The sequence below is a fragment of the Dryobates pubescens genome, chromosome 22, assembly GCF_014839835.1.
Source record: "Dryobates pubescens isolate bDryPub1 chromosome 22, bDryPub1.pri, whole genome shotgun sequence".
NCBI classification, from domain to species: domain Eukaryota; kingdom Metazoa; phylum Chordata; class Aves; order Piciformes; family Picidae; genus Dryobates; species Dryobates pubescens.
The window spans coordinates 1,716,373-1,738,855 of NC_071633.1; the positions used below are offsets into that span (position 1 = coordinate 1,716,373).

At 61.7% G+C, this 22,483-nt stretch overlaps 1 protein-coding gene across 1 annotated transcript in view; it reads right to left on the minus strand.

The window, feature by feature from the left end:
* Window positions 1-6,430: 6,430 nt before the first annotated feature.
* PIDD1 (p53-induced death domain protein 1) overlaps window positions 6,431-22,483 on the minus strand; it is a 34,854-nt gene continuing 18,801 nt past the window's right edge. Inside the window, 9 exon segments of the mRNA XM_054172001.1 lie at window positions 6,431-6,668; window positions 8,866-9,071; window positions 11,261-11,368; window positions 11,735-11,853; window positions 15,077-15,200; window positions 17,150-17,300; window positions 17,477-17,612; window positions 20,564-20,711; window positions 21,640-21,819. Of these exon segments, the coding sequence (XP_054027976.1) occupies window positions 6,431-6,668; window positions 8,866-9,071; window positions 11,261-11,368; window positions 11,735-11,853; window positions 15,077-15,200; window positions 17,150-17,300; window positions 17,477-17,612; window positions 20,564-20,711; window positions 21,640-21,819 (1,410 nt within the window).

Consider the following 22,483-nt stretch of genomic DNA (forward strand, 5'->3'; position numbering starts at 1 on the left):
TGGCACAGCTTGAGACTGTGTCCCCTTGTTCTGGTGCTGGGTGCCTGGGAGAAGAGACCAACCCCTTCCTGGCTACAGCCACCTTTCAGGTAGTTGTAGAGGGCAATGAGGTCACCCCCGATCCTCCTCTTCTCCAGGCTAAACAATCCCAAGCCTGGGTTGTGTCACTTGGACTTGTTGAATGCCATCCTGTTGGCCTCTGCCCATCTGTCCAGTGGGTCGAGGTCCCTCTGCAGAGCCCTTCTGCCTTCTAAGTGACCAACATCTGCCCCCAGCTTGGTGTCATCCACAAATTTACTGATGATGGACTCAATCCCCTCCTCCAGATCATCAATAAAGATATTGAACAGGACAGGGCCCAGCACTGCTCCCTGGGGCACACCACTGGTGCCTGGCTGCCAGCTGGCTGTGGCACCATTCACCACCACTCTCTGGGCTCAGCCTCCAGCCAGTTCCTAACCCAGCTCAGAGCTGCTGTCCCAGCCAGGGGCTGACAGCTTGGCCAGCAGTTTGCTTTGGGGGACGGTGTCAAAGGCCTTGCTGAAGCCCAGGCAGACCACATCCACAGCCCTCCCCACATCCACCAGACGGCTCACCTGATCATAGAGGGCGATCAGGTTGGAGAGGCACATGTACACATTGATCAGATCCCCTCTCAGTCTTCTCTTCCCAAGACTAAACAGCCCCAGGGCTCTCAGTCTCTCTTCACAGGGGAGATGCTCAGGTCCCCTGATGTGGTGGCCTCTGCTTCATGGCTTCTCCTTCAGCCCGAGTGGGGTTCTCTGAGCCCCTGCTGCTCTCCGGACAGTGCCTGGGCTGGTGCTGGGCTGGTGCTGGGCTGGTAAATGGGGACAAAGCCAGCAGTGGGACTGGGACAGGATGTGGGTGTGGGGTACTGGGGGCAGGCATAAGGACAGGGGTGGGGAGAGCGACAGAGAGGGGACAGGGACAAGGACAGAAAAGGGATGAGGACAGGAACAGGGCTGGGAACAAGGACAGAGTTGGGATCCAAAGGGAACATCAGGGTGGCAGAGAGCCCCCCCCGAGCGTACCAGAATGGGCCGGCCCCGTGTCCCCATCCTGCCACGATGAACCCATGCACACACTGCTGCTTTGGGCTGGGGGGCACCTTGTCCCCATCCCCCGCTGCGGTGCCCTCCTGTCCCCACGGGGGTCACGGGGCTGCCGTGGGCTCTGCCTCCTGTCGCGGCGCCGCTGGACCCTGCGGGGGCAGCGCTGTTTCGGGGGGGAACAGCCCGGGGGCAGGGGTCTGGCGGTCCCCGCCGGCAGGCTCTGTGGCGAGGGCTGGGGCGCGGCGCTGACCCTGAGCAGGGGGCACACACACAGCGCCTGGCCCCCTGCCCCCTAACCCACCTCAGGGCGCCTGAGAGGACATGCGAGGCCAGCAGGGAGAGGCTGAGCCCCGGCTGCCTCTCCAGCCCCAGGGAAGGGGGCAGGGGCACCCCCATCTCCCCAGCCCACTGCCTCCCAGCAGGGCCAGCCCCGCTCCGCTGCTAAGCAACCCGCGCTGGAGCCAGCGGCCAGCAGTAAAGATGGCGCTTGGCCCGCCCCGGGGCGCGGTGAGTGACGCGGCGCCCTTAGTAACCATGGCGCCCGCCTGGCTTCAGCCGGGCAGCGAGCAGAGCCAATGAGAGGCCGGGAGGGTTGGGAGCGCGCTGTGATTGGCTGGCGCCCCCGGAGCGAGAGTGGGCGTCGGGGGTGGGAGGGGCAGGAAGCCTGCCCGGGGCCCGGTGCGGGCGGGGAGCAGGACCGGGGGCAGGGTCGGCTGTGACAGGACAAGGGGGGATGGTTTGCCCTGAAAGAGGGAGGTGAGACTGGAGAGGGGGAGAAATGTTTGACCCTGAGGGTGGGGAGAGCCTCCGAAGTGTTTGCTCCAGTTCTGGGCTCCCCAGTTCCAGAAGGAGAGGAAGCTGCTGGAGAGAGTCCATTGAGGGTCCCGGAGCAGCTCTGGGGGCAGCAAAGGCTGAGAGCCCTGGGGCTGAGAGCCTGCAGAAGAGCAGCCCCAGAGGGCAGCTGAGCAATGCTCAGCAAGAGCTAAAGGAGCTGTGGGGGGCAAGAGGCTGGGGCCAGGCTCTGCTCAGGGGTGCCCAGGGACAGCACAAGGGACAGCAAGGGGCACAGAGTGGCAGCCAGGAGGTTGGAGCTGAGCAGGAGGAGAAAGTGGTTTGGTGTGAGGCTGCTGGAGGCCTGGAGCAGGCTGCCCAGAGAGGTTGTGGAGTCTCCTGGGGTGGAGAGCTCCCAACCCCCCCTGGGCACTGTGCTGCTGGGCAAGCTGCTGGGGGTGCCCTGCTGGGGCAGGGGTTGGACTGGGTGAGCTCCAGAGGTCCCTTCCAACCCCCCCTGGGCACTGTGCTGCTGGGCAAGCTGCTGGGGGTGCCCTGCTGGGGCAGGGGGTTGGGCTGGGTGAGCTCCAGAGGTCCCTTCCAACCCCCCCTGGGCATTGTGCTGCTGGGCAAGCTGCTGGGGGTGCCCTGCTGGGGCAGGGGGTTGGGCTGGGTGAGCTCCAGAGGTCCCTTCCAGCCAACCCTCAGCCTGTTGGCATTCTATGAGAGAAGGCAGAAAGCAAACCAATCTTTCCCTTCAGGTGACAAACGCCATTGGACAGTGCAGTGCAGCTTTATTCCAGCAGGCCCAGATGCACCTGGCCAAAGCTGGGGGGAAGGACAAACACCTCCTTGGTACACATCAAAACTACAGTCAAGGACAAAGGACACAGAGAAAATGCACACTCAGGAAAGAGCTGCTGACCTGCACCCAACAGAGATTCACAGCATGGTTTGGGGTGGAAGGGACCTTAAAGATCATCCAGCTCCAAGCCCCTGCCATGGGCAGGGACACCTCCCACTGGATGAAGTTGCTCAAGGCCTCATCCAGCCTGGTCCTGAACACCTCCAGGCAGGAGGCAGCCACAGCCTCCCTGGGCAACCTGTGCCAGTGTCTCCCCAGCCTCACTCTCAACCATTTCTTCCCCATCTCCAGTCTCAGTCTGCCCTCTCCCAGCCCTCTTCCAGAACCCTTTTGAGAATGGGAGCTGAGACTTGAGGTGCAGCACAGCCTAAGAAATCAGTTCTGGGGAAGCCCCTAGGGCCAAGGTGGCCACTGCAGCCTGCAGGTCCTCCTGCAGGGCTCTGGGCTGGCCAGAAAGCACTGCATGGCCTGAGGTGTTAGCATGGCTTTAAAGGCAAAGCAGAAGGGTTTGATGCCTGTGTCTGAAGCACAGCAGCAGCAGCAGACCACTGATGATGCTCCACAGGTGGCACAAACTCCAGGACTGCTCAGGGCTGCAGCTTGACTTTGGCTGTTGCAAACCTGGAATTTCCTACAGGCTGTTGTTGTTCCTCTGCTTGAGAACAGCCTGGGAGAGATCAGCTGAGTCCAACCCTGCCTTGGAAGAGTTGAACTGAGGCAGCTGGCAGCAGGCACCAGCTGTGCCACTGTCCTTAGGGGGTGACTGGTGGAGGTCCAGAATGAGCTGGGCAGCAGCAGGGTCCCTCAGTGCCCAAGCAGGAAAGACTTCCAGCCTGGTGTGCAGCCTGAGGTGAGCTCAGCACACAGCACCCACAGCAGCACCTCTTCCACAGCTGATCACAGCAGTTGCCACAAGGCAAACTCAAGTCCTGCTCTGCACCAGGCTGCCCAGGGGGTCACAGCTTCACTGTGCCACAAGCTTGTGCCAATGGGAGGACATCAGGAACCTCCCTTGGAAGCTTCAAGGCAGTTTCCCTTCAGGTGGAGCCTCTACCTCCCAGTGCAGCAGGCTTGGGGATTGGTACTTGTGAGGCCAAGGGCCAGCAGCTTGGAGGTCTCATCTAAGCAGCCTGCCAGGTGGTGCCAGCAGCCTGCCAGGTGGTGCCAGCAGCCTGGGGACATTTGGTTTGTTCCAAAACAGCTTCTGGAGCAAAGCAAAAAGCACCCACAGCCATTCTGTTAGAAATGAGTTTCTTCTCTTTCTTTCCCCCCCAGATACTTCAGTGTTGTTTTGGGGTGGAGGGAACTGGAAGAAGTTGAGCCAGCAGTGTGCCCAGGTGGCCAAGAGAGCTACCAGCATCCTAGCCTGGATGTGGGCAGCAGGAGCAGGGCAGGGATTGTCCCCCTGGACTCAGCACTCTGAGGTTTGAGGCCTGGGTTCAGTTTTGGGCTCCTCACTCCAAGAAGGACATTGAGGAGCTGGAGCAGGGCCAGAGAAAGGCAACAGAGCTGAGGAAGGGTCTGGAGAACAGGGCTGGGGAGGAGCAGCTGAGGGAGCTGGGGGGGTTCAGCCTGGAGAAGAGGAGGCTGAGAGGAGACTTGCAGCAGATGCCAGCAGTGGCTCTGGCAGCCTGGCAGAGCCAGGGAGGGAGACCTCAGTGCTCTCTATAGCCCCCTGAAAGGAGGCTGCAGGGAGCTGGGGGTTGGGCTCTGCTCCCTAGTCTCAGGTGATAGGAACTGGCCTGGAATTGTGCCAGGGGAGGCTTAGGTTGGAGAGAAGGAAAAATGTCTTTGGTGGCAGAGTGGTCAGGGCCTGGCAGAGGCTGCCCAGGGGGGTGGTGGAGTCCCCATGGCTGGAGGTGTTCCAGAACCCTGTGGCCATGGCACTTGGGGCCATGGTTTGGTGGCCATGGTGGGGCTGGGTTAGGGTTGGACTGGGTGATCCCAGAGGTCTCTTCCACCCTTAATGATTCTATGACTACAGAACTTGTCAGGGAGCAGGGAACACTCTCCCAGGGAACAGAGGTCACACTGCCATGCAAGCAGCCCCCATGGCACACCAGGGGCCATGCACAGCACCACTGCACCTCCCCTTCCCCAGCAAGCCCTGGAGCACAGCCCCAGGTGCTCCCTGCCAGGGCTTCCAGCAGCACCCAGTGTCAGGAATAAGTTACAAATAAATAGAGGCGACAGGAGGGTGGCTGCAGGGCAGGCTGCTGCAGGGCAGGCTGGAGCAGTGCAGGCTGCTGCAGTGCAGGCTGCTGCAGTGTAGGCTGCTGCAGGGCAGGCTGCTGCAGTGCAGGCTGCTGCAGGGCAGGCTGCTGCAGTGTAGGCTGCTCCAGGGCAGGCTGCTGCAGGGCAGGCTGCTGCAGTGCAGGCTGCTGCAGTGCAGGCTGCTGCAGTGTAGGCTGCTCCAGGGCAGGCTGCTGCAGGGCAGGCTGCTCCAGGGCAGGCTGCTGCAGGGCAGGCTGCTGCAGGGCAGGCTGCTCCAGGGCAGGCTGCTGCAGGGCAGGCTGCTGCAGTGTAGGCTGCTCCAGGGCAGGCTGCTGCAGTGCAGGCTGGAGCAGTGCAGGCTGGAGCAGTGCAGGCTGCTCCAGTGGAGGCTGGAGCAGTGCAGGCTGCTGCAGGGCAGGCTGCTGCAGTGTAGGCTGCTCCAGGGCAGGCTGCTGCAGTGCAGGCTGGAGCAGTGCAGGCTGGAGCAGTGCAGGCTGCTCCAGTGGAGGCTGGAGCAGTGCAGGCTGCTGCAGGGCAGGCTGCTGCAGTGTAGGCTGCTCCAGTGGAGGCTGGAGCAGTGCAGGCTGCTGCAGTGTAGGCTGCTCCAGGGCAGGCTGCTGCAGTGCAGGCTGCTCCAGGGCAGGCTGCTCCAGTGCAGGCTGCTGCAGTGCAGGCTGCTCCAGTGCAGGCTGCTGCAGTGCAGGCTGCTGCAGTGCAGGCTGCTGCAGTGCAGGCTGCTCCAGGGCAGGCTGCTGCAGGGCAGGCTGCTCCAGCCACCGCCCCCCTGGCAGACACCTCAGTCTCTGGCTGGCTGCACCCTTCTGCAGCTCGAGGCTGAGGGGCAGGAGCAGAGCAGGAGGCGCTCAGAGCTGCCCCAGAGCTCCCGCGAGGGCTCCGCGCAGTGCAGGCTGCTCCAGGGCAGGCTGCTCCAGTGCAGGCTGCTCCAGTGCAGGCTGCTCCAGGGCAGGCTGGAGCAGTGCAGGCTGCTGCAGGGCAGGCTGCTGCAGTGCAGGCTGCTCCAGCCACTGCCCCCCTGGCAGACACCTCAGTCTCTGGCTGGCTGCACCCTTCTGCAGCTCGAGGCTGAGGGGCAGGAGCAGAGCAGGAGGTGCTCAGAGCTGCCCCAGAGCTCCCGAGAGGGCTCCGCGCAGTGCAGGCTGCTGCAGGGCAGGCTGCTGCAGGGCAGGCTGCTGCAGGGCAGGCTGCTCCAGGGCAGGCTGCTGCAGGGCAGGCTGCTGCAGTGCAGGCTGCTGCAGGGCAGGCTGCTCCAGGGCAGGCTGCTCCAGCCACTGCCCCCCTGGCAGACACCTCAGTCTCTGGCTGGCTGCACCCTTCTGCAGCTCGAGGCTGAGGGGCAGGAGCAGAGCAGGAGGCGCTCAGAGCTGCCCCAGAGCTCCCGAGAGTGCTCCGCGCTCCGCTCCGAGCCTCGGGAAGCCGCCGGCCCTTGAGGGGAGCCCCAGGGCCCTGCAGCCAGTCTGAGCGGGGCCAGAGCGCCGCCTGCTGGCCGCTACATGGTGGCTATGGCCGAGTCCTCGGCGCTGCTGTCCCGCTGCAGGCCCACCCTGCGCAGGGACTGGCGGTACTTGTGCCTGCCCAGCTCCAGGGCCGCCTCCACCTCCTGGGCCACGTCCTGCCGGCCGCTCTCCCGCAGGGCTCTCACCAGCCTGCTCACACACTCGGGGTCCTCCCAGTTCTGCTGAGCCCAGGAGAACAGCATCTCCAGGATCTGCTTGTCCAGGTCCTCCCTGAGGAAAAAGGGGAAGCACAAAAGTAACCAAGGGGGTCCTGGGCTGCATGCGGAGCAGTGTGGCCGGCAGCGCCAGGAAGGTTTTCCTCCTCCTCTGCTCTGCCCTGCTGAGGCCACACCTGGAATACTGCATCCAGCTCTGGGCTCCCCAGCTCAGGAGGGACAGGGATCTGCTGGGGAGAGGCCAAGGGAGGGCTGCAAGGATGCTGAAGGGACTGCAGCACTGCCTGGGGAGGAGAGGCTGAGAGCCCTGGGGCTGTTCAGTCTGCAGAGGAGAAGACTGAGAGGGATCTGATCAATATCTGTCAGTAGCTGAGGGCTGGGGGTCAGGAGGGAAGGGACAGGGCCAGGCTCTGCTCACTGTGCCATGGGATAGGACAAGGAGCAATGGATGGAAACTGCAGCACAGGAGGTTCCAGCTCAACATGAGGAACTGTAATGGTCCCAGAGCCCTGGAGCAGGCTGCCCAGAGAGGTTGTGGAGTCTCCTGGTGTGGAGAGCTTCCAAACACCCCCTGGGCATCGTGCTCCTGGGCAAGCTGCTGTGGGTGCCCTGCTGGGGCAGGGGTTGGACTGGGTGAGCTCCAGAGGTCCCTTCCAGCCCCTGCTGTGCTGGGCTCTGGGATTAAAGCATTCTGCTTCTGACTGGAAATTCCCCACAGGAGCAGAGCTTTGGTCACAACACAGATCATCCTCTCCTGCTGCTGCAGCTCTTTGCTCAGCCTGCATGTCCCATGATGTGGTTTGGAGCAGAGAAGGCATTCACCATGAATGCCACAGAGCAGAGCTCATTGTCAGGGATCCAGAAGCCACAACAGTGCAGGAATGCCACCCAGCTGAGCAAAGCTCCTCAGGTTGGGCACTTCCCAGCCCTGCTTCTCAGATGCAAGGCTTTGTTTTATGACAGCAAGAGGAGAGAGGCACTTCTCCAGTCAGGAAGGTGATGCTGCCTCCCTACAGCTCCCTGAGAGGAGGCTGCAGGGAGCTGGGGGTTGGGCTCTGCTCCCCAGTCTCAGGGGATAGAAAGAGAGGAACTGGCCTGGAGTTGTGCCAGGGGAGGCTTAGGTTGGAGAGGAGGAGAAATGTCTTTGGTGGCAGAGTGGTCAGGGCCTGGCAGAGGCTGCCCATGGGAGGTGGTGGAGTCCCCATGGCTGGAGGGGTTCCTGTGGCCATGGCAGCTGGGGCCAGGGTGGGGTTGGGTTGAAGGTTGGACTCAATGACCTTGGAGGGCTCTTCCAACCCTCCAGTACCTAAAGGGGCTCCAGGAGAGCTGGGGAGGGAACTTTGAACAAGGTCTGGGAGTGCCAGGCTGAGGAACAATGGCTTTGAGCTGGGAGAGAGGAGATTGAGAGTGGAGAGGAGGAAGAAATGCTTGAGAGTGAGGCTGGGGAGACTCTGGCACAGGCTGCCCAGGGAGGCTGTGGCTGCCTCCTGCCTGGAGATGTTCAGGACCAGGCTGGATGAGGCCCTGAGCAGCCTGTGCTGGTGGGAGGGGTCCCTGCCCATGGCAGGGGCTTGGAGCTGGCTGAGCTTTGAGCTCCCTTCCAGCCCAACCCAGCCCAGCCCAACCCAACCCAACCCAGCCCAGCCCAGCCCAGCCCAGCCCAGCCCAGCCCAGCCCAGCCCAACCCAACCCAACCCAGCCCAACACAGCCCAGCCCAGCCCAACCCAGCCCAGCCCAACCCAACCCAACCCAGCCCAGCCCAGCCCAGCCCAACCCAGCCCAGCCCAGCCCAACCCAGCCCAACCCAGCCCAGCCCAGCCCAGCCCAACCCAACCCAGCCCAGCCCAGCCCAACCCAGCCCAACCCAGCCCAGCCCAACCCAGCCCAACCCAGCCCAACCCAGCCCAGCCCAGCCCAACCCAACCCAGCCCAACCCAGCCCAACCCAGCCCAACCCAGCCCAACCCAGCCCAGCCCAGCCCAGCCCAACCCAACCCAACCCAACCCAGCCCAGCCCAACCCAGCCCAGCCCAGCCCAGCCCAGCCCAACCCAGCCCAGCCCAGCCCAACCCAGCCCAGCCCAGCCCAACCCAACCCAGCCCAACCCATTCCACGGATCTCTGACTCTCAGAACCAAGCTCAGCCTGCAGCCAGTGGGAAAGCTTTCAAGCAGAGAAATGTCCTTTGCTGCTGCTGGGCTGCAGGTGGCCCAGAGCTGCTGGCTGGCTGCTGCCCAGGGGCTCCTCCCTTACCTGTTGTTGTAGCCTATGCGCTGGAGCTGCTGGTAGGTGAGGCCCAGGCTGAGGCCAATGCTCTGCCAGTCGGCTCCCAGGCGCCTGGCGATGCTCAGCAGGTTGGCCTGGGTCAGGTAGCCAGTCTCAGCATTGCCCAGGTTCAGGGCAGGCAAGGACAAGCCACTCAGGGCCCCAGAGCTCTCAGCCCAGCAGGGTTTCAGTTGCTGTGTGACAGAGAGCAGAGAGGCAGTCCCTGAACCGAGGCTGTTTGCAGGGGCTCCACACCTGCAAGCAGCCAGGGGGGGTTGGCCTCTTCTCCCCACTTAGAATAGGATGGGAAGGCCACCAGCAGCCTGGCCTGCAGCAGCAGTGCTGTGGGCAGCAGGAGCAGGGCAGGGATTGTCCCCCTGGACTCAGCACTGGGGAGGCCACAGCTTGAGGGCTGGGCTCAGCTCTGGGCTCCTCACTCCCAGAAGGACACTGAGGAGCTGGAGCAGGGCCAGAGAAGGGCAACCAAGATGGGGAGGGGTCTGGAGAGCAGGGCTGGGGAGCAGCAGCTGAGGGAGCTGGGGGGGTTCAGCCTGGAGCAGAGGAGGCTGAGGGAGACCTCATTGCTCTCTGCAGCTCCCTGAGAGGAGGCTGCAGGGAGCTGGGGGTTGGGCTCTGCTCCAAGTATCAACACAGGAGGGAATGGCCTCAAGTTGCCCAGAGGAAGGTTAGGTTGGACATGAGCAGAAACTTCCTCTCTGAAAGGGCTCTCAAAGCCTGGCCCAGGCTGCCCAGGGAGGTGGCTGAGTGCCCAGCCCTGGAGGGGTTTCCAAGAGGCAGAGCTGTGGTGCTGAGGGCCAGGGCTTGGCAGCAGCCCTGGCAGAGCTGGAGAATGGTTGGGCTGGGAGAGCTGAAAGGGCTTTGCCAGCCAGAAGGATTCCATGATTCTATGGCTTTCCTTTCTTGTGATGGGCAGGAAGGAAGCTCTGGGGGCTGAAGCATCAGGCTGCAGGAAGCAAGGAGCACTTGCACTGGCATTGACCAGCAGTGCTCACTGCCTCTGCAAAACATCAGCTGCCACTGCCCCCAGCCTTGGCTCCCACTGCACATTCCCCTTCTCTTTACAGAGCATTTTCAATGACCCAGCTCCAGCAGTGCTGCCTCCACCTCTGGAGCCCTCAGCACAGGCAGGGAGCTGCTGGAGCAGGGCCAGAGGAGGCCACAGCAGTGCTGGCAGGGCTGGAAGCCCTCTGCTGGGAGGCTCCAGGCTGAGAGAGTTGGCCTTGGGCAGCCTGCAGAGGAGAAGGCTGCAGGAGACCTCCTGGTGGCCTTGCAGTGCTCCAAGGGCTGAGCAGAGAGCTGGGCACAGAGTCTGGAGCAGGGCCTGTGGGGCCAGGCCAAGGGGGGATGGTTGGAACTGCAAGAGGGAGATTGAGAGTGGAGAGAAGGAGAAATGTTTGGTGCTGAGGCTGGGGAGAGCCTGGCCCAGGCTGCCCAGAGAGGTGGAGCTGCCCCATGGCTGGCAGCAGTGCAGGGCAGGCTGTGTGGGGCTGGGAGCAGCCTGCTGGGGTTGGGTTCAGGGGATTGGAGTGGATGAGTTTGAAAGGTCCCTTCCAGCCCAAGCCAGTTTGGGACTCTGTGATTCTAAGACCTTGGTGTCTCTGGCCACCCATTCCCAGGAGTGATGAGGTGAAGGTGGAGCAGGGACAGAGGATGGAGAGCTCTTCTTGAAGAGGTTGGAGCAGGTGATGCTGGTGCCCCCAGCATGAGAGGGACATGGAACTGCTGGAGCAGGTCCAGAGGAGGCCACCAAGGTGAGCAGAGGCTGCAGAACCTCCCCTGTGGGGCCAGGCTGGGAGAGCTGGGGCTGTGCAGCCTGCAGAAGAGAAGGCTCCAGGGAGACCTCAGAGCAGCCTTGCAGTACCTGAAGGGCTCCAGGAGAGCTGGGGAGGGACTCTGGCCAAGGGCTGGGAGTGCCAGGCTGAGGGACAATGGCTTTGAGCTGGGAGAGAGGAGACTGAGAGTGGAGAGGAGGAAGAAATGGTTGAGAGTGAGGCTGGGGAGGCTCTGGCACAGGCTGCCCAGGGAGGCTGTGGCTGCCTCCTGCCTGGAGGTGTTCAGGGCCAGGCTGGATGAGGCCCTGAGCAGCCTGTGCTGGGGGGAGGTGTCCCTGCCCATGGCAGGGGCTTGGAGCTGGCTGAGCTCTGAGCTCCCTTCCAGCCCAACCCATGCTGTGAATCTATGAACTTTGGGGTCCCCTCCACCCTCACCTCCAGTGACTGTGACCCTGACACAGGGGGGCAGCCCTTCCTGGCTGTCACCCATCACAGCTTCTCTTGTGGAGGAAGCCTAAATGAGCCTGGCAGGAGGGTTGGGCTCCTGCCCCAGCTGGCTGAATCCTTCTCTAGCAGACAACTCAACTCACAGGCAGTTTGATGGGCAGAGTGGCAAGCCAGAGGGAGTCTGGTCCTCTCCTCCTCCTGCTGGCATCTTCAGGGATGCTCTTGGGAACCTCCCCTCGGTAGAAGGAGACCTTTGCAAAGAGAAAACCTGCAGTGAGGCTCCAGCAGGGTGGCCAAGGCTGTCTGCACCACGGCCTGTGTGCCTGGGGAAGGATCAATCCAGCCTTCCTCAGTCCATGAGAGCCTCCACATTCAGTGCAGCTGGGAGGAGCACTGAGGCTCTGCCATAAAGGCTGGCCTCAGTGCCCACAGCTCAGCCCTCATGGCAGCAATGCCAGCCAGAGCCAAGCCAGGAGGGAGCTCTTGCTCAGGCCTCAGCCAGGGAGAGGCAGAGCCAAGGGGAAGGGAGTTGTGCCCAGGGGTGGCTATGAGGAGCACTGTCCGAGCAGTGCTGCTGCTGAAGGAGCCACAAACAGTCAGTGGAGCTGGTTGCTCACCTGGCCTTTGACAGCTTGGCCTTTCCTGTCCACAGGTGAGGTCACATAGATCTCCTTCATGTTCTTCAGGTGGGAGTAGAAGATGAAGGCCAGGCGGCCGTCCACGCAGTCAGGGCGGTCTGGGCAGGGGGAAGAGCCTCTGAGACCACCAGCCCCAACCACTCTCTAACCCTACCAAGTTCCCTGCTAAACCCTGGCCCTCAGCACCACAGCTCTGAGCCTCTGAAACACCTCCAGGCATGGGCACTCAGCCACCTCCCTGGGCAGCCTGGGCCAGGCCAGGAGAACCCTTTCAGGGAGGAAGTTTCTTCTCAGGTCCAACCTGAACCTCCCCTGGGGCAGCTGGAGGCCATTGCACAGCCTTGCAGAGACTGCATCAGGTTGGAAGGCAGCCTCCAAGGGCATCTTGTGCAACCCCCCTGCAGGCAGCAGGGACAGCTCCAGCCAGAGCAGGCTGCCCAGGGACACAGCCAGGCTGAGCCTGAATGGCTCCAGGGATGGAGCCTCCAGCACCTCCCTGGGCAGCCTGTGCCAGAGTCTCCCCAGCCTCCCTCTCAACAATTTCTTCCTCATCTCCTCTCTCCCAGCTCAAAGCCATTGTCCCTCAGCCTGGCACTCCCAGCCCTTGGCCAGAGTCCCTCCCCAGCTCTCCTGGAGCCCTTCAGGCACTGCAAGGCTGCTCTGAGGCCTCCCTGCAGCCTTCTCTTCTCCAGGCTGCACAGCCCCAGCTCTCCCAGCCTGTTCCTCTGACCTGCTCCATCAGGTCCATGTCCTTCCTGTACTAGGGGTCCCACAGCTGGCCCCAGCCCTGCAGGTGAGGTCTCCCCAGAGCAGAGCAGAGGGGCAGGATCCTCTCTCCAGCCCTGGCCACACTGCTTTGGCTGCAGCCCAGGCTGCCCTTGGCCTCCTGTGCTGCCAGTGCCCATTGCTGCCTCCTCTCCAGCTTCTCCCCCCCAGCTTCACCCCCAAGGCCTTCTCTGCAGGGCTGCTCTCAGCCTCCTCCCCCCCAGCCTGGATGAGTGCTGAGGGTTGCCCTGAGCTAGGTGCAGGACCTTGCACTTTGCCTTCCTGAGCCTCCTGAGGTTCTCCTCAGCCCACCCTCATCTTGTTAGGAAAGACAACCCCCAGCTTGTTCCAACCTCCTTCCAGGGAGCTGGAGACAGAGAAGGTCTCCCCTCAGCCTCCTCCAGAGTGAGGAGAGGCAGCAAACACTCAACCTGTGCAGATAAAGTGCAGCTTGTGCAGCTTGGCCAACTGCCCACCCCCTGCAAGCAGCCTCTGTGCTGCTCCTTGCTCCTTCTCCTCATGCCTGAAAGAACTGTACCCTCCCTTCCTTGCTGGGTGAGAGCCTTGCTGGCTGGGGAGGAAACAGCTCTTAGGGGAGACAAAGGAGAATGGCCACAAGGTGGAGAGCAAGTCCAAGAATGGAAGCAAGACGTTCAGAAGGAGTCCAAAAGTCCATCCTGGACACTTCCCTCCAATCCTTGGCCCATTCAACCCTCCTGGGGCAGAGGTAGCTGCAAGAGCATCTGGTAAGGCACAAAAGAGGTCACCTCTGTCTTCAGCTCTTCTGCAGTGGCTGCAGAAGTAGGAATAGGCATAAAGAGAGGCAGGCACAGCAGCCACCATGGCATGAGCTGGGAATTAACTTGGAGCCCAGACTAAAGCAGGACAGAGGGACAGGCTCTGGCCTCCTGAACTCCACTGCACTGAGCTGGAGCTCCTCTCTTGTGAGGACAGGCTGAGAGGGTTGGGGTTGTGCAGGCTGGAGAGGAGAAGGTTCTGAGAAGACCTAATTGTGGCCTTCCAGGAGCTGCAGGGGGCTGCAAGCAAGCTGGGGAGGGACTTTGGAGGGGGTCAGGGAGGGCTAGGGGTCTGGGACACCTCTGAGGGGGGCAGGAATCAGGCCTGGGACAGAAAGGCAGCAATGGGCACTGGCAGCCCAGAAGGCCAAGGGCAGCTCAGCTGCCCTTGGCCTTCTGGGCTGCCAGTGCCCATTGCCAGAGGTGGAGGGAGAGGATCCTGCCCCTCTGCTCTGGGGTGTGAGGGAGGGACAGGACTGGGGGGGATGCAGCAGAAGTAGAAGTGGGGAGATTGAGATTGGCTGTGAGGAAGAAGTTGTTGCCCAGGAGGGTGGTGAGAGCCTGGCACAGGCTGCCCAGGGAGGTGGTGGAAGCCTCCTGCCTGGAGGGGTTTGCAGCCAGGCTGGAGGTGGCTGTGAGCAACCTGCTGTGGTGTGAGGTGTCCCTGCCCATGGCAGGGGGGTTGGGGCTGGCTGAGCCTTGAGCTCCCTTCCAGCCCTGCCAGCTCTGTGATTCTTCTTCACAGGGCTGTGCTTAACCAGAGGCACTGAGCTGTGTGTCCAGGATCTGCACCACTTGTGGTGGTAACAGTGCCAGCCCCACTGGGCCATAAACCACCACCTGGAGTTCTGGCCCTGCTCCCTTTTTCCTCCTCTCCTGCTGGCTCCACTGGGAGGAATTCTTTGCTCTGGATTACTTCAGAAATACCTTCTCCAAGTCAAAACACCTTTGTAGGTGGTGTCTCAAACCCAGACAACATTCATTAGATCTCAGTGGGCACCATGGAAGGTGCCAGAAGAAGGAGAGCTGGCTGCAGGAGCAGAGCAGGCATAACATAAACACATTTGGCTATTGCCCTCTGCAGGCTGCAGCAGCATGAGAGCTAAACTCCTCCAAGCAGCTCTTTTGGAGAAGAAAGAAGCCATAGCAGCTGGGTGAGCAGAGACTGGGAGGAGCTTGGGGCCCTCACTCCAAAGAGGATGTTGAGGGGGCTGAAGTGTGTCCAGAAAAGGGCAACCAAGCTGGGGAAGGGCCTGGAGAACAGGGCTGGGGAGCAGCAGCTGAGGGAGCTGGGGGGGTTCAGCCTGGAGCAGAGGAGGCTGAGGGAGACCTCATTGCTCTCTGCAGCTCCCTCAGAGGAGGCTGCAGGGAGCTGGGGCTTGGGCTCTGCTCCCAAGGAACTGGTGATAGGACAAGAGGAAATGGGATTAAGTTGTGCCAGGGGAGGCTTAGGTTGGAGAGGAGGAAAAATTTGCTGCCAGAGTGGTCAGGGCTTGGCAGAGGCTGCCCAGGGAGGTGGTGGAGTGCCCATGGCTGGAGGTGCTGAGGCCATGGCAGCTGGCTGGATGAGCCTTCCACCGGATGACCTCAGAGGGTTTTGCCAACCACACCAGTTCTGACACTCCAAGTTCAATGTCCATGGGCAGGCTGCTGGGGACAGAGGGCAGTGGCAGGGAGCAGTAAAGCTGCTGGGAGGAGCAGAGGCAGGGCTGGGGCAGCAGGGGAGGCAGGGGCAGAACGGAGGCAGGCAGCAGCAGACCTGCGTCGACGCTGATGCCGCGCTCGAAGGCCGCGAAGAACTGCTCCCCCTCGAACATCTCCACCAGCTCCGAGGGCTCAGGGCCTCTGTAGCGATCCTGCAGCCTCTTCAGCACTGCCTCAACCTGCTCAGGATGACAACACATCACCTCAGGTGTGCTCTGAAGCATATCTGTCCCCTGACCCATGGCCCTGCACCCACGATGGTCCTCTCAGCTTCAGCAAGGGGAGGTCCCTTCAACATAGAACCACAGAGCCGGCAGGGCTGGAAGGGAGCTCAAGGCTCAGCCAGCTCCAACCCCCTGCCATGGGCAGGGACACCTCACACCACAGCAGGTTGCTCACAGCCACCTCCAGCCTGGCTGCAAACACCTCCAGGCAGGAGGCTTCCACCACCTCCCTGGGCAGCCTGTGCCAGGCTCTCACCACCCTCCTGGGCAACAACTTCTTCCTCACAGCCAATCTCAATCTCCCCACTTCTAGTGCTGCTCCATGCCCCCCAGTCCTGTCCCTCCCTGACCCCCTCCAAAGTTTACACTTTGGCCACAGCAACCCCAGGCAGAGCTACAGGCTGGGGGCAGAGTGGCTGAGAGCAGCCAGGCAGAGAGGGACCTGGGGGTAGTGGGTGACAGCAGCTGAACACGAGCCAGCAGTGTGCCCAGGGGGCCAAGAAGGCCAAGGGCATCCTGGCCTGCATCAGGAACAGTGTGGCCAGCAGGAGCAGGGAGGTCATTGTGCCCTGTGCTCAGCACTGCTGAGGCCACACCTTGAGTCCTGTGTCCAGCTCTGGGCTCCTCAGTTTCAGAAGGACATTGAGAGACTTGAAGGTGTCCAGAGAAGGGCAACAAGGCTGGGGAGGGGTCTGGAGCACAGCCCTGTGAGGAGAGGCTGAGGGAGCTGGGGTTGCTTAGCCTGCAGAAGAGGAGGCTCAGGGGAGACCTTCTTGCTCTCTACAACTCCCTGAGGGGAAGTTGGAGCCAGGTGGGGGTTGGGCTCTTCTCCCAGGCACCAGAACAAGAGCACAAATCTCAAGCTGTGCCAGGGGAGGTTTAGGCTCAATGTTAGGAAGAAGTTCTTCATAGAAAGAGAGATTGGCCATGGGAATGTGCTGCCCAGGGAGATGGTGGAGTCCCCATCCCTGGAGGTGTTTAGGCAGAGCCTGGATGAGGCACTTGGTGCCATGGTTTAGTTGATCAGATGGTGCTGGGTGAGAGGTTGGACTGAATGATCTCAAAGGTCTCTTCCAACCTGGTTTCTATTCTATTCTATTCCATTCCATTCTATTCCAATCTTGGATCCATCCCCCCCAGTCCTATCCCTCCCTGACCCCCTCCAAAGTCCCTCCCCAGCTTGCTTGCAGCCCCCTGCAGCTCCTGGAAGGCCACCAGAAGGTCTCCTGGGAGCCTTCTCCTCTTCAGCCTGCACAACCCCAACTCTCTCAGGCTGTCTCCAGAGCAGAGCAGCTCCAGCCCTCTGCTCCTCCTCCTGGCCCTGCTCTGGACACCTTCCAGCCCCTCCAGAGGCTTCTTGTAACAGCATCTTCTGAGGCAACCAACAGTCCCCTTGCCATGCAAAGAAACAAAGCCCCCTGCCCCTCCCACCCCAGGCAGAATCATGGAATGGGCTGGGCTGGAAGGGAGCTCCAAAGCTCATCCAGTCCAAGCCCTGCCCTCAGCAGGGACATCCTCCACTGGAGCAGGCTGCCCAGAGCCCTCTCCAGCCTCACCTGGAATAGCTCCAGGGATGGAGCCTCAGCCACCTCCCTGTGCAGTTAGAGAGTGGTTAGGGTTGGAAGGGACCTTTAAAAGTCATCTAGGCCAAGCCTGCTGCAGTGAGCAGGGACATCTGCAGCTCCACCAGTTTGAGACATCAAACCCACACCTCTCCAGCTTAGAGAGCAGCAGCTCCTGGGGGACTGAGTGCAAGGCCTTCCAGCAGCCCAGAGAGATGACAGCTGGAGCTGTTCCACGCCCCTGGGGCAGTCACCAGGACCCTTTGCACCACTGCTGCCCTCACCCCCTACAAAGGGAGGTGCAGGAAGCTGGGGAGCAAGGCAATGCAAGCCGGGCCTGACCTTGTGCTTGGGCACACACTGCAGCAGGACTTGCTCAGGGTCCTTCTTCCTCTGCAGGGCGATGAAGTTCACCTGGTAGAGCCGCAGCCGCTCGTAGACCTTCCTGGCAATGCCTCCCACGTAGCTCTTGGTGGTGTACCACAGCCAGTACCTGGCAGAGAAGGGGTTAAGGAAAAGGAGGCATCCTGCCACCCAGGAGATGAGGACAGGCAAAGTGCTAAGCTGGGCAAAGGGCAGAGGCTCCGTGGCACGATCCCCGCTCAGCCTGCGGGACAAGGCAGGCAGGGGAAGGCTCCTGCTTGGCCTCAGCACTAGGCCTGCACTCACCAGGAGAAGTGAGAGACTTCAAACACTGCATACAGGTGAGTGAATTCCAGCACCACCTGGCTGGTGATGTCCTCCCAGCTCTGCCCTTCCAGGTCACCGTGCAGGAGATGCAGCCTGGAGCGGTCCAGGTTGAGCCCTGGCGACAACAGCGACCGAGGGAGAGGACAGAACGGGGCAGGGCAGGGCAGGGCAGGGCAGGAGAGGGCAGGGCAGGGCAGGGCAGGGCAGGGCAGGGCAGGGCAGGGCAGGAGAGGAGAGGGCAGGGCAGGAGAGGGCAGGACAGAACAGGGCAGAGCAGGGCAGGACAGGACAGAAGAGAACAGGACAGGACAGAGCAGGGCAGGAGAGGGCAGGGCAGAGCAGGAGAGGGCAGGGCAGGGCAGGAGAGGGCAGGGCAGGGCAGGGCAGAGCAGGAGAGGGCAGGGCAGGGCAGGAGAGGGCAGGGCAGGGCAGGGCAGGAGAGGGCAGAGCAGGGCAGGACAGGACAGAAGAGAACAGGACAGGACAGAGCAGGGCAGGAAGGGCAGGGCAGGGCAGAACAGGGCAGAGGAGGGCAGGGCAGGGGAGGGCAGGGCAGGACAGGGCAGGAGAGAACAGAACAGGAAAGGACAGGACAGGGCAGGGCAGGACAGAGCAGGGCAGGACAGGGCAGGAGAGGGCAGAGCAGGGCAGGACAGGACAGAAGAGGGCAGGGCAGGAGAGAACAGGGCAGGAGAGAACAGGACAGGACAGGGCAGGGCAGGAGAGGGCAGGAGAAGGCAGGAGAGAACAGGGCAGGACAGGGCAGGGCAGGACAGGGCAGGGCAGGGCAGGGCGGGGCAGGGCAGGGCAGGGCAGAAGAGAACAGGGCAGGGCAGGACAGGGCAGGGCAGGACAGGGCAGGAGAGGGCAGAGCAGGGCAGGACAGGACAGAAGAGGGCAGGGCAGGAGAGAACAGGGCAGGAGAGAACAGGACAGGACAGGGCAGGGCAGGAGAGGGCAGGAGAAGGCAGGAGAGAACAGGGCAGGACAGGGCAGGGCAGGACAGGGCAGGGCAGGGCAGGGCGGGGCAGGGCAGGGCAGGGCAGAAGAGAACAGGGCAGGGCAGGACAGGGCAGGGCAGGGCAGGGCGGGGCAGGGCAGGGCAGAAGAGAACAGGACAGGGCAGAAGAGAACAGGAGAGGGCAGGGCAGAAGAGGACAGGGCAGGACAGGACAGGACAGGAGAGGGCAGGACAGGGCAGGACAGGACAGGACAGGAGAGGGCAGGACAGGGCAGGACAGGGCAGAAGAGAACAGGAGAGGGCAGGAGAGGGCAGGACAGGACAGGACAGGGCAGGAGAGGACAGGACAGGGCAGGACAGGGCAGGAGAGGACAGGACAGGGCAGGACAGGGCAGGAGAGGACAGGACAGGGCAGGACAGGGCAGAAGAGAACAGGAGAGGGCAGGAGAGAACAGGACAGGACAGGGTAGAATAGAATAGAATAAAATAGAATAGAATAGAATAGAATAGAATAAACCAGGTTGGAAGAGACCTTCAAGATCATCAAGTCCAACCTATCACCCAGCACCACCTAATCAACTAACCCATGGCACCAAGCACCCCATCCAGTCTCCTCCTAAACACCTCCAGGGATGGGGACTCCACCACCTCCCTGGGCAGCACATTCCCAGGGCCAATCTCTCTGCCTGGGAAGAATTTCTTCCTAACCTCCAGCTTAAACCTCCCCTGGCACAGCTTGAGACTGTGTCCTCTTGTTCTGCTGCTGGGTGCCTGGGAGAAGAGCCCAACCCCCACCTGGCTCCAACCTCCCTTCAGGGAGTTGTAGAGAGCAAGAAGGTCTCCCCTGAGCCTCCTCTTCTGCAGGCTAACCCCAGCTCCCTCAGCCTCTCCTCACAGGGCTGTGCTCCAGACCCCTCCCCAGCCTTGTTGCCCTTCTCTGGACACCTTCCAGCAGCTTAACCTCCTTCCTAAACTGAGGGGCCCAGAACTGGACACAGGACTCAAGGTGTGGCCTCAGCAGTGCTGAGCACAGGGCACAATGACCTCCCTGCTCCTGCTGGCCACACTGTTCCTGATGCAGGCCAGGATGCCCTTGGCCTTCTTGGCCCCCTGGGCACACTGCAGGCTCATGTTCAGCCTACCATCACCCAGCACCCCCAGGTCCCTCTCTGCCTGGCTGCTCTCAGCCACTCTGCCCCCAGCCTGTGGCTCTGCCTGGGGTTGTTGTGGCCAAAGTGCAGCCCCTGGCACTTTTCATGGCCACACTTCTGGGTGAGTCAGGCTCAAAAGCACCACATTAAGGCTTTCTCTTCAGGATCTAGGACTAAAGTTGTGTTAACAAAGAGCAGCAATAACAGGAGGAGGCTGCTCCAATGCTTCCAGAACATTCTGGCACAACAGAATCATAGAACCATGCTGGCTGGCAAAGCCCTTTCAGCTCTCCCAGCCCAACCATTCTCCAGCTCTGCCAGGGCTGCTGCCAAGCCCTGGCCCTCAGCACCACAGCTCTGCCTCTTGGAAACCCCTCCAGGGATGGGCACTCAGCCACCTCCCTGGGCAGCCTGGGCCAGGCTTTGGGAAGGCTTTTAGGGAGGAAGCTTCCTGTGGTAGTTCTTCTCATGTCCAACCTAACAGAAACCTTCCCTGGGGCAACCTGAGGCCATCTCCTCTCATCCTGTCACTTGTAACTTGGGAGCAGAGCCCAACCCCCTCCTCACTGCAGCCTCCTACCAGGGAGTCTCCTACCAGGGGTCTCCCCTTAGCCTCCCTCTCCACACTGAACACCCCCAGCTCCCTCAGCTGCTCCTCCCCAGCCCTGTTCTCCAGACCCTTCCCCAGCTTGGTTGCCCTTCTCTGGCCCTGCTCCAGCTCCTCAGTGTCCTTCTTGGCTTAAGGAAGCCAAAACTGAACCCAGCAAGGTGTGGCCTCCCCAGTGCTGAGTCCAGAGGGACAGTCCCTGCCCTGCCCCTGCTGCCCACAGCATTGCTGCTCCAGGCCAGAATCCTGGTGCCCTTCTTGCCCCCCTGGGCTGCAGCACTCTCACAGTAAAGAAGTTGCAGAACTTTCACACAGAGTCCCTCTGTGCCAGTTTTGGGGTAACTGACCTGTGACCCCTGGTGGGAGAGGCAGCTGAATCCTCACTGGCCTGAGGAAATCCTGCAGGGAGTCCTGGGAGAGGCAGAGCAAGGGACTGGCTCTGCACCCTTGGTCAGCTGTGATGTCCTCTAGCTCCTCTGCAGAGACAGGCAGCACCTACATGTGGAAGACAGCACAGGGAGCAGAGCAGTCAGGCACCCCCAAACCTCCTCAGGGCTTGCTCAGCTCCCCCAGCACCCAGCAGGCAAATGCTGCTCTTGGCTCAGGGGCTGGTGGGCAATGGAAGCACAGTGAGCTTTGGCTGCTGCCTGCCCTGCTGCTGCTGCCACCCTGGCAGGCTGGGGCAGACCAAGGTGGGACAGAAGCATTCAGCACTCCCTACAGACCCTACAGAACCTCTGGCTCTAGAGGGGTGGCTTTGGAATGAGATGCACACAGGTAATGCTCCCAGTCTGACTCAGTGAGCTGTTAAGCAGTGGACAAGGACATGGATGTGTTGGAGAGGGTCCTGAGGAGGACACCAAGGTGATCACAGGCTGCAGAACCTCCCCTGTGGGAGAGCTGGGGCTGTTCAGCCTGGAGGAGAGAAGGCTCCAGGGAGACCTCAGAGCAGCCTTGCAGTGCCTGAAGGGCTCCAGGAGAGCTGGGGAGGGACTCTGGCCAAGGGCTGGGAGTGCCAGGCTGAGGAACAATGGCTTTGAGCTGGGAGAGAGGAGATTGAGAGTGGAGAGGAGGAAGAAATGGTTGAGAGTGAGGCTGGGGAGACTCTGGCACAGGCTGCCCAGGGAGGCTGTGGCTGCCTCCTGCCTGGAGGTGTTCAGGGCCAGGCTGGATGAGGCCCTGAGCAGCCTGTGCTGGTGGGAGGGGTCCCTGCCCATGGCAGGGGCTTGGAGCTGGCTGAGCTCTGAGCTCCCTTCCAGCCTGAGCCATTCCATGGATCCAGCTGACCCCAAGCTCCTCTCAGGGAGCTCCAGAGAAGCCGAAAGGTCTCCCCTCAGCCTCCTCCTTCCTTTCGGGTCCCTTCCTGCCACGGGACAGGCACAGCACTAGGTCTGAGCAGAGCCTGCATTCAAGGCTGAGTTACCTGCAGCTTGACACTGCGAGGGTCTTCAGTGGCTCCAGGGGGAAAGGTCACTTTGATGCTGGGGTCCAGGCTGGAGAAGAGCAGCGTGCCCTGGGCCGGCACCCGGCACTCGTCCTGCACCAGCCGCGACACCACCAGGAACCAGGAGAAGTGCAGCACACTGCAGTGAGCCACAGGCTTCTGGGGGAGGAGAAGGCACACACAGTGCCCAGCCAAGGCAGGGGAAGCAGCACAGAATCACAGCCCTCTGCTCCAGACCCTTCCCCAGCTTCCTTGCCCTCCTCTGGCCCTGCTCCAGCTCCTCAGTGTCCTTCTGGGAGTGAGGAGCCCAGAGCTGAAGCCAGCACTCAAGCTGTGGCCTCCCCAGTGCTGAGTCCATAGGGACAGTCCCTGCCCTGCTCCTGCTATCCACTGAGGCAGGCCAGGAGTGACCTCTGATTGCTCTCTGTGCCTGTAGCATGAACCACCACAGCCTCAGGGCCACGCTGGGGGCAGTGGCAGCTGATGTTTTGCAGAGGCAGTGAGCACTGCTGGTCAATGCCAGTGCAAGTGCTCCTTGCTTCCTGCAGCCTGATGCTTCAGCCCCCAGAGCTTCCTTCCTGCCCATCAGAAGAAAGGAAAGCCATAGAATCATGGAATCCTTCTGGCTGGCAAAGCCCTTTCAGCTCCCCCAGCCCAACCATTCTCCAGCTCTGCCAGGGCTGCTGCCAAGCCCTGGCCCTCAGCACCACAGCTCTGCCTCTTGGAAACCCCTCCAGGGCTGGGCACTCAGCCACCTCCCTGGGCAGCCTGGGCCAGGCTTTGAGAGCCCTTTCAGAGAGGAAGTTTCTTCTCATGTCCAACC